Below are 11,840 nucleotides of genomic sequence, written 5' to 3'. Positions count from 1 at the left end.
GGTGGTGGTGGTGGTGGTGGTGGTGGTGATGGTGGTGGTGGTACTAGTAGTAGTAGTAGCAGCACTAATATACAATTGGTAACATTTTAGAGAAATCTATAAAAGTCTCCTGAAAGCCTTTCCCATTGAGTTTGCTTTGTTTATTCCTTCATTTTTCTGTTACTAATTATCATATAGTGATAATACTAATAATAAAACTTAGATAAGTGTGAGGTAAAGAACACATTTCTTACTACACACATGCCCACACACCGCAATGGCCATTAACCTATCCTCACCTGTTCTAATACCTGCTCTAAGGAATCTCTGCACCAAGTCTTTTGTCTTCATCTTAGATGTGGCAACTAGCCAAATGTTTGTATGAAACACAAAAAGAAACTGGATAATAGACCCCACTTGTCTTTATCACCAGATTGCTTCCCATAATGGCCATACTGCATGACAGAATGTACTCCGTGGCACCACTGCAACTCATTCTTTGGCTTTATTTGGGTTGCAACAGATGTGGGTTGCCTATAAACATTTTGTTTTGCTACCTCTGTGTTGAGAAAACTGCAACATATCTTAAAGTCACTCAATAATTACTACATAAAACCAGCTGTCAGAGTAAAGCAATTGAGATCTGCTCCAGTTGCTTTTTTGTTTTGTTTTGCTCTAGTCAAACACCTATGATTAAAGAAGTACCAGCTACGACCATCCTTTGTATATAAGCAGCTTCGTTCATCAATTCAGAGAAATTTGAACATATTGTACAGCAGACTGGATACAGTTTTCTTGCTATAGTGAACTATAGAACATGTCTATAGGTCTGTATAACATACCATAAAGCATGCCGAAATAATATAGTATAGACCATCTACTATAGAACTTTGTATGTTATAATGAATGTAAACATTACATCTATATACACAATATGTTCAGTGATGGAAAAAAAAATTAGTTGGAGAAGCAAGGATCAGCAATTCTCTTGAAATTGTCATACTGCATCCAACATCACTAAACTTATCTTCCTCTTCACAGAACCAATCTTAAATCCTGGCACTTTTCCTCAAACTTGATACCCTGTAATCTCATCCCGTGTGTGATTTCATTTCACTTCACTCACCTGCAGTTGTTCAAATAGAATTTCATTGCTTTACTGCCACTTGCATATCGTTTCAATGTTGACAAGCATAAAATAGCTATGGGTACTTCCCCGTTCCTCAGGTTGACTAATTAAGACTTAGATAACTTACCTGCATTACAGAATTTACTTTTAAATCCGAGACAAAATAATTTAGATTGTTTTGTTGTGACATCTTTTTGTTGCAAAAAATTGTTTCTGAAGCTGATTTTGATCTATCAATCATTTACACTTTGATTAGAGTGTGTGTATGTGTGCGTAATACAGATTAACATACATTACTTCTTTATTAATCTCATTACTGTATAAATTGCTTCAAGGAAGGATGCTGTTGTTGTTGTTGTTAGACATTTCTGATTGTTATGATCGAGTTGTTTGTTAGTTAAGCCCCCCCCCCTCCTGCCACTCCTCTTTATCTTCTGTTGGTTTCACATATCTGTTTGGTAGATGCACAACGGAAATTTGTATTTGTTGTACTTAAAAAGCACCAGGTTCTTGTTTAAGTCGAGTTAGGTCTGATTGAACAGGCCTATAATCAAGTAATTTGGTTGTTATTTCTTGCAGGTCAAGCCACCACATAGAGGAGGCTCTGTGAATGACTTGTGTAAATGCATAGCAGTGAATAATCCTGACACTGATCTCTTTGTTGTTGTCATAAAGTATTTTGTGAGAAGTAGAAAATGTCTTAAAATGCAATTATTTTATGGCTGCATGGTAGGCTGTCATCCTTTGATATTTCTCGCTAAACTGTTAAGTTACAGGGATGTAAACAAACCAACACTGGTTGTCACATATTCACGACGGGTTTCCACACAGTTTTCCATTTGTCAAATTCACTGACAAGGCATTGGTCAGCCCGGTGCTAGAGTAGAAGACACTTGCCCAAAGTGCCACTATGTGACTGCAAAACAAGCTGTTCTAATGAGGATCTCTTAAATTACTGAAATAATTTTAGTGCAAATATAGATTTGTGTTAGGAGTGATTCTTCCATTTCAACATCTCTTGTATTGGTAGAAACCTGAGATGAGAACATTGAAGACCTTTCTTGCATTTCTTGCAGGTGTAATAGATTAAAGATGCCGAAAGCCTGTAAGAACGTTTCAAGCGAGATTATGATTTGATTTGGACTATTAACCTCATCTTTAGAGATAAAACGTGTTTAATATTCATATCTATAGTTTGATCAGATTTGATATAAATATTAAAAAAAAAAAAAAAAATTAACCTCTGAAGATAAGGTTAATTAATAGTTAAAAAAAAACTTTCTCCTAATGACTGGTCTCAGTCATTTAATTTAGAATAGTTTACACTCAATTCTAACTCAAAAGACTTTTCCTTATTTAAAAAGAAAATGTGCAAAAGGTTGCTCTATATTGCGATTTGTTCTTTCAGTAGTTTTTATCGAAAGTTTGTAGGGGGAGGTGTGTTACCTTCCCTCTATTCCAGCGATAGAAGATTAGTCCTGATACTAACAGTGAAATGTCAAACTATGAACTCATCACATTTACATGTGATAGTGGCAACTAATATACACCGTACAACAACACTGCTACATATTATTGTTGTTGGGTAGCTCCAGGTATGTATTTGATCAGTTGGGTGTGAAATGTTTGTGTCAATTAAACTTGAGAATATGCCATGAGGACTTTCATATTTAAACCAGTTGTACACAGCCCAAATATTCTACCTGTTTTATGTTCAAACAGGTCAGATCTGACTTCTCTTACCTGCCCTACAATATCATTCTAAAATCAGAATCTTTAACCCTTTTGTTACCATATTTCTGTTGAGATGCTCTGTCTTTCTTTCAATTTTAGATATAACAAAGAATTTCGGAGGCAATTGTCTTTTTGTTTTTTACCCAAGTTTTGTGAGTGAAATTCAGTTGATGGATTGTACTTGTAATTATAAAGTACAGCTCTGTCACATATATTACTGATTCAGTCTGCGAATTATTTGTAGGGTGTATGTGTCTGTGGGATTCTCAGCCACTTTGGTTAACAACCTGTTACTCCCCACCCATCTTTTGCTGCTTACTTTTTTTTATCTTTTCTTTTTGTTTGTGGAGAGGTTGTTGTTGGTGTTTCTTGCTTAATAATTTGTTTTTTTTTATACTTTTAATGTTCTTTTGTTCTTAAAAATGTTTCTATGTTCAACTTCGTTCCCTTCTAATGGTTGATTCTTCTACAAATGCTGTTTTTAACCCCCAACACCTCATCTACTCCCATTTACTCCTCCTCTCTTGCCTCCTTGTTTGAACTGACCCCTGGTCACAAACACTCTGTCCTTGTGGTGTCCCCTCTTTATAAAGGCCATTTGCCTAAATAAAAGAAATCAAGCTGTTATCAAATGTTTCATATCTGTTTTTGTGATGAGAGTGAGATTTGGCTGCTATTTCTAGCAGATCAAGCAACCACAACAGGAGGTAGCTGTTGGTCAGTGTTTCCTACTTCCCCAGAGTCTTGGTTACTTAACCCGTTGGGCATTCAGAGGATTCTGTCAAATGTCAGGTCTGTTTGTTCACATTATCTTGAATTAATCATGCATTGTTTTGTAGCTTTGAGACTTTGATGATTGTTTATTTTTGGAATGACATTGTAGGGTAAGAGTGAGAAGCTGGATCAGGCCAGTTTGAACATAAAATAGGTAGACTACTTGGGGGCCAGATATGGCTGGATTAAATGCTGAAGGGTTAAGCAACTGTTTCTAATCCAACTCAATTTCTGAATAAAAACCTGTCTCCTGACAGGTGTTGGCTTCCACTGCCTGGCACCGTTTCTTCTCTTTTAATGTTCTGACACTTTCATTCCTGGTAGTGATGGTAATCCCCACCTCCCCCATCCCTAGGGCAAGCAATGTTCTTCCTTCTCTCTCTATTTAACTTAGCTGTACTACTACTCCTACTACTGCTGCTACTGTACAGTCTTTGGTGATATCACACGTTGCACCATCCATTTTAAATGAAGGCAATTCTGAATTACACCTGTTTTCACTTATCGTAATTACTTCCTTTCTCTATTGATAACTGCTGTTTTGTGCATATGCACACACACACGCATGCACACGTGCTCATGCACATAAACATTTTGTTGTTGCATATGGAAATGTGTGAGCAGATAGAACCAGGATGATTTGTGGAACATCTTGTTGCTCAAGGTGCAGTTGACCTGAGTGTGTGTGTGTGTTTGAAAGAGTAGTTCCTGTTAACAGTCGTTATTCACTGTGTATGCAATTAGCACACAGTATTACTGTCTAGAAGGAATTACTACTACTGCTGCTGCTCTTATTACATCATCATCATCATCATCCTTTAATGTCTGTTTTCCAAACATAAATTTACATGAATTTACATATCATTTTAATGATGGCCGGTCCTTCTCTTAGCCTTTCCCTTTTTACCCTTTTGGCTCGTTAAATGCAACAGGCTGTCATTTCATATGTTTGTTTTGTTTAAAACACTTTCACTCTCTCCATTATTGATCCATTACAAATACAAATTAATGTTAGTATTAGTGGGGAATTAACTGAAAGCTGAATCTTCATTCACTTTATGTCATTGGGGAGATGGGTGCGGTGTGTGTGTGTGTCTGAATTTTAAGGTTTTTTCTTTTTTCCTTTTCATGTGAGTACTTCACTGTAACATTAAATATATTTGACTCTCGGTCAGTGGTATTTGATCACATTTATGGTGAAAAGCATTTAAGCCCCAACCATTTTGGTTTTTTTGTTTTGGACCAGGAATAGTTTGTCTTGAATTACCTTGTCCAACATGTTCCATTTCTGAGAGAGTAAAGTGTGGTTTGAGGGTGATTTAGCTGCTTTCTTCTAGTTTGGTGGTTTAGCTTACCAGGCGTACCTCTGTGTACCTCAGGTGTATACAATGTCTACAGATCCATTTCAGAGATATACCTTCCACCTCGGGTAACTTGTTTGTTTGTGTACTTTGCTAAGTGAGAGAAATCATTATTCAAGAGTTGTTGTTGTTGTTGTTGATTAACTCTGCTTGGGCAGACATGACATGCAATTCATTGATCAATTACTGCAAAGTAATCCATAGTTCTTACACTTGAAATTAACTTTATTTCAGCCTGTTGTGAGATAAAACTATTTAATCTGTTTGTATTATCATGCAGCGTAACAACAGCCAGCTTGTGTTGCATCATTCTTGGATTTATTGTTTATACAGGATGAGGAAATTGAAGTAAGAATTACATGATGGGGAAATTGGGGAAGTAACTGCATCAGAGATGGGTGTCATTGATCTGGTCGGTTTATGAGTCTGTTTTCTTGATAGTTACCCAGTGCAGGTAACTGTTTCATATATCAGTTTGACAGGTGTGTGTTTTGTGTGCATCAGGTGGGTGAGGTAGCATTTCAAGGGTTGTGTTGTAGTGATGGAAATTTTGCATCTAATTTAGAAGACATGGATTGAGGATGAACGCATTAGTAGAGATGGTGTAGACATGGCTTTCTACTGTGTGGGCCCCTTGGACGTTGGCTCCCTCTGCAGCCATATTCTTGGGTTGGTCAAAATCTTGTCAACAGGATTCGTGGACAGAGAGTGTGTGGAACCAGGCTGTAGTTGTGTGGCTCTACTTTTCATTTGATGTATCTTGGTGCAGCATGAAAGAACTTTGTCAAAAACCTTGAAACAGAAGTGTTTCTGAGTAAAGATACCTTCTTGTATTTGCTTCTCCAAAACGTTTTGGATGATATGAGGGATGTAGCTGCTATTTCTGGCAGGTTGTGTGACCACATAGAAGCTCACTCATGGCTTGTTGAGTTTTGTTAGTGTATAAGTGGTGCTCATGCATGCACTTGTGCATATTGAAACTGTGTGTGTATGTGTGTGTGTGTGTAGTAATATGGGTGTTCAAATGAATTTATGTATTTCAATTGATTGAAATAGATAAATTCATTGAATTTATGTAAATACATCTGTTGTAAACAGTTGATTACAAAATTATAATTGATCAAAGAATAATAACAGTTGCAGAAATAGAATTATTAAAGCAAATGTTAAAATGTTATGTTGTTGTCAGGTTTTATCAAAATATTTATTTTATTAAAATCTAAAAACCCATTGTGTGTGTGTGTGTGTGTGTGTGAGAAGCCCTTTGTTACCAGCAGAGGTAGAAGCTCTCTGAACTTTGCCCAGCCTATTCATATTCCAGCAGCTACAATCTTGGAACATCCACTCCCACTGCTGACCTGGTCACCTAGGTAACGGAAGCCCATTGGCTACTTCTAGTTTTGCCCCTTGGCCATCTACCTGAAGAGATTTGTGATTTGTCTGCTTTCCTACTTACTAAGACTTTTGGTTTTTGCTAGGTTAACTCTAAGGTCCTTTGATTCTAGACCTTGCTTCCATACCTGAAACTTCTTCTCTGGTTCTGGTAGTGATTCAACTATAAGAGCAAGGTCATGAGCATAGAGGAGCTCCAAGGGGCAACCTGTCTTGGATTCCTGTTATTGCTTGGAGGACTATGATGAACAAGAGGGGGCTGAGGACTGATCCTTAGTGATGAACAAGAAGGGTCCTAATTCAATTAACTCTAATGCCCCTTGATTCCAGACCTTGCCTTCACACCTGAAATATTCTCTGTACTTCAGGTAGTGATTCAGCTATAAGGTCAAGGTCATCAGTGTAGAGGAGCTCCCAAGGGTAACCAATCTGAAATTCCTCTGATATGACAGGAAAGACTTTGATAAATGAGACGAAGCTGAGAACCAACCCTTAGTGAACCCCTACCTGTGCACTAAATTCAGTGCTGTAGTCATTGCTGGCTTTTGCCTTGTTGATAGCATCCTTGTACGAAGCTTGTACTACTCTCTCACCAACCAGATAAGGGAGTGGGGGACTCTGTCAAAGGCTTTCCCCTGGTCTACAGGAGCCAAGTACAGAGGTTTATTCTTGGCTAAATGCTTCATCTGCAGTTGGCATACCAGAAACCTAGCATCAGTAGTGCTTCTCCCTGGCACAAAACTGAAATGCATTTCATACAGATTAACTCTCTTCCTAATTAGTTGAGGTTTGTCCCTCTCTGTAACTTTCATGACCTGGTTCACACACACACACACACACACACACACACACACACACACACACACACACACACACACACACACACACACACACACACACACACACACACACACACACACACACACATATAAAGGTGTAACTTAATTATAATTTAGTACTTGATGTGTGTGTGTGTGCTGCCTGTAGAATACTTGATACTGATACTACTTTCACAAATACTGGATAAACACGCATGTACACCTGTATACGTATGCAGAAATGTGTGTGGATTGAAATGAGTCAGATAGAAGCTCTAGCCCTTCTTTGTCCTTTCCTTACTGACTGATTTTACTAAGACATGGCTCTCCCACAACCAGTAATAATAGTTTAGAAATGTTTGCTGTGCTTGGCTACAGTTGAAGTATGCTTTACATTGTTGTGCTGAGTCTCCTGTTGATTTGATAATTTCTATGTTCACACCCATACCACTAGTATTTAGTAACCTATCTTGCTTGCTGGCTGCTATTGCAGTGTATTAATGGGGATCTCTTCACACCCTCATATAAAGAAATGGGGGAAGAATATAGAGTAAGAGCGCAGATTAAAGAGAAAACAGAACAAGGAGTAGACTGTAGTTTTAAGAGAATTAGGGAGCAGGAAGAAGGTTGTGTTGAGGTTGTTGAATTTACTTTTGGTGGGATTTAAGCTGTGGGAAAGTGTGAGTTTTGTTAACTGACTCCCAACTGAAGTCCTTCATTCACCCCTGTCTGCGACACAGACTGCTGATAACTTTCTCTACTGTTCTTGGCTCTAGGCTGTCTTCTTCTCCCAACTCTTGTTGGTTTTGAATTGCCGTTTAAGTAGGGATGGTGGCTCTATACAAATGCATTTTTATTCTTGGGAAGAGGGACACGACTTTTTATGTTAGCTGGAAGCCACTATAGTGTTTCATCCCTGTGTTGGGGTAGGATTGCTCCCTGTTGGGTTGGGATTGCTGCCTGTGTTAGCAAGTTGTCTTTTACCAGATTTGGACGGAGACAAACCTTGTAAAACTGTGCAGACAACCTTTGAAGCCCCTTTTACATGCCTTGTATCTGTTCTTGAGTGGTGCTTTTAACTGTGCCATTTTGGTGCCAACCTTTAGGTTAGGTCTTTTGTCTGAGGATAACCTGTGAGTTAGGGTTTCTTCTGTTTTCCCCACTGCAAAAAGGGGGCATGCTCAGTGCTGCCTTTCCTCTTGTGACTGAACCTTGAATAAGTACTTCACTGTTTTAGGTTCAGATCTTGTAGAAAAGAAGTATCAAGTAAAAAAAAAAAAAATGCAAAGTGCATCGATCGACTGACGACAAATACACTCTGCTGCTTTCATATGTGAGATGAGACTTATTAGCAGGAATAAGTTGGAATTCCAGTTTGAATTCCCTTCTTATTTTTGTTAAGTTCTGAAGGCCATAACTTTTTATTCTTTCATTTCCAATAAATTGAACGTTTATCTTTTTTTTTTTGAACCTAGAATATTGTCATGTTAAAAATTAATATTGAAATTGCAATTAATTTAAACTAATATTTTTTTTTAGGAACAAAGCAGTTGCGGATTATCTTAGTGCCAATGGATACCTGAACTCTTTAGATGCATTCCAAAAGGAGACAGAAATGGTAAGTGGTCTTTTAATTAGCAAATGCACATTGTGGAACCGTAATACTTCTCTACAAAGTTGATTTTACTCAACCCATTCAACAAGGAAGAAATTTTGATGCTAAAGTCAAATGATTTCAAAAATAGTAATTTACTACATTTTCTCTCTTTCACAAATATATTTACATAACACTTAGCCATACGTCAATGAGTACAGGTATGGTTGTGGGATGAAGTTTGCCTTTCGGGTTCAATCCCACTTCATGGCAGCTTGAATAAGTGTCTGCTATTGCCCTGATCAAAGCCTTGTGCATTTTGTAGACAGAAACTGCAAAGAAGCCTGTTGTTTGTGTCTTTGTGTTGACATCAAGTGATTGTTGTAAGCAAGTGTCACTGTCATACAAGCAGTGTCATTTGTTTCCAGTTTTCCACGGAAATGTGTCTGGCCAGTAGGAAATATTACTTTGCTTTGAAAAAGTTGAAGGTTAGTGACGGGAAAGGCATCAGGCTATAAAGAATCTGCCTCAAAGAATTTCATCTGAAAATCATGGAAAAGTGGACAGTAAAATGAGGATTTATAGTGTTTACTCGGCAATACTGACTTGGGAGACAGATTATTTGTGAATGTTATGCAAAGGAGGTCTAATAAGACTGAAACCATTTCAACATTGTCACTGTAGTGCTAAGATCAGCCTCTCTCTCTCTCTACTCTATTGTCCATCTTGTAATTTCTATTTTAAAATTCCTTGATTCATTCGATGCTGCTAACACCAACCTTCCTGTTTGGTTTTCATATAGAGAACATGACGCTGGAAAGGTTTTAGTTTGATAAAATGGAGAGGGGGAGAGGGAGTCATCTCTGGTTGAGATGTTTACATGCACTACAGAAATAGAAGTTAAGTTTACACCATGATAATAATAATGATGATGATCATCAATAGCCAATCAATATGAGCTCTTACTTCACTGCAATCACTATGCCATTGGATATGTATCGCTGCCACAGTCAGCTTCAGCAAGCCCAGTCAAGCAATGCAGTTCCCTTTCAAGCTTATTGCGTTGTGTCTGAAGGCAGAGCCTAGCAAATGACTGCTTTGTTTCTTCTTTAGTTTTAAGCTAAATTGAACTCCCTCTGTTTGGGTGTTTTGTTTGTTCAGAGCACTTCAGGTTTGGCAGCTTCAGTTTACTTTGACAGTAACAAGAGCAGAGATTTCAAGGTCGTTTCTAAGAGGCCAACCTTCTGAAGAAAAGATCTGTCTCAGCCACTTTACAAAAAAAAACCTTAATTGATAACACTTCATTCCATGGATTAACCCCTTTAAAACCTAGGCTGGGATCGGTCATCCATGACATAGCTGAGCTTTAGTCATCTCATTGATGACTAGCTATTGGCTTGTGTTTTTGTATGTTGCTTATCCAGTTGCTAACAACAACAATTATGGCCATAGCAACAGTTGGCAGGTTTAATTATATCTGCATCAGTTTGTAGTAGCTCAAGTAAAGCATCTCTTTCTCCATTTTTTCCACTTTTCATCACTTGTCACAACATAGTGAACTGGATTGTATGAGCATTCATGATGTGTGTGTGTTTACATTTTCATGTGTGTGCATATTGATGCCAATAGAACGATAGGTGTTTTCTTATGTTCATCTTGGCACTTTTTTGCTTTTCACCCATCTTGTTGGCTCTAGAAAGGAAAATCAATTATCCTACGGCTATAAACAATGAATCTGGGCCTTTATTACAGTCATTGTGGTGGGGTAACAACAGCAGCAGCACTGAGCTAAAAACTGAGGTAGTATTTGTGAACCTTACGTATTCTGTGTTAAGATCATTGAGTAGCAGATCCAGAGTTGTCCATTCGGTTCACTAATACTCCTCTGCATGGCAGATGTGATGCTCGTGGTGGTGGGCAAGTCTTGTGTTAATGTAAAAAATAAATTATTCTACCTTCATTATATTCACACAATGTCTAGTTTCTTGGTTTCTTGCAACTTTCATAATTAAAGCTGTAGTTTATTTCTGGGATGACTAAAGGACTTCTTTACCATTATCTCACTCTGTCAGAATAGATTCCTTTCAGCTTAATTCTTTTCTTTTGTTCATCTACGCCAATTCCCAGACATTTACATCTGTCCTTTCTAATTCTTTTGTCACACTAGCATTTAGTGTCAGTGTTTGCTGACAATAAATTCTTTGGTTGATATTGGTTCTGGGCCGATGGTCAACAGCCCTTCTTCAAATAATATTGTTAGAACCAGCAAGTTTTGCACTTGGGGAGTAATTTGATTTTGATTCTGAATGTAGGGCAAGCACTTGTTCTTGACCCCAACATAGACCCCACTTTGCTTTATGATGTTAAGGGCCAGGCAACAAACCTTAATGAGACTGGCTCTCCTTGCCATTTAATATTTTGTCCCCTTCATTTAGGAATGTTAGTTTACATGGGGGCCTTTGAGTCTCAGACCAGCTGCACGTCGTGTCATTGAGCAAATGACTTCATGCTGCTCCAGTTCATTCAACTGCAAATGGGTAACTCCGTCCCCCTGTAATAGACTGGTATCAGGGGATGGGGTGTTGGCCTGGCCAGCAGGGGGTGGCATCATTCAAAAGCACACTGTGACCAGCAGTGTCTAACAGAATCTGACAGTCTGCTTGATCACAACGTCTCTATTGATCTGTCATTGAGGTGCTGTAAACAGTATTATCTGTAGTAGTCTAAGATATAAATGAACAGATTGAAGGTCTTGGAATTGGTAAATGTGATGGAGAGAGAGAGAGAGAGAGAGAGAGAGAGTCAGTTTTGGTGACCAGAAAGGAAGCATATCTGCTGCCAGAAGAGTCTTTGGTATTGGACTGTCTTGACTTTGATTTCTAAAGAGATTACTGATAGGGACCAACACAATGGTTAGTGACACTGACCCCAGCTACTTCCAAGTCCCTGATTAATGCGCGCGCACACACACACACACACACACACACACACACACACACACACACACACACACACACACGATGAGCTTCTACACAGTTTCTGTCTTGCCAATTCACAGG

The 11,840-nt window shown here is 38.3% G+C and overlaps 1 protein-coding gene across 2 annotated transcripts in view; it reads left to right on the top strand.

Moving 5' to 3' along the window:
* The window catches only part of LOC106869563 (lissencephaly-1 homolog), a 62,885-nt gene that overhangs the window by 31,982 nt on the left and 19,063 nt on the right, over window positions 1–11,840 (top strand). For both annotated transcript variants that reach the window (XM_014915355.2, XM_014915356.2), the window contains exon 3: window positions 8,727–8,805. In XM_014915355.2, coding sequence (XP_014770841.1) covers window positions 8,727–8,805 — 79 coding nt within the window. The remainder of the gene's footprint in view (window positions 1–8,726; window positions 8,806–11,840) is intronic.

This window comes from Octopus bimaculoides, chromosome 25 (assembly GCF_001194135.2).
Source record: "Octopus bimaculoides isolate UCB-OBI-ISO-001 chromosome 25, ASM119413v2, whole genome shotgun sequence".
Classification (NCBI taxonomy): Eukaryota; Metazoa; Mollusca; class Cephalopoda; order Octopoda; family Octopodidae; genus Octopus; species Octopus bimaculoides.
Note: the sequence above shows the minus strand (reverse complement) of the source record. Positions and strands in the feature narration are given on the sequence as shown.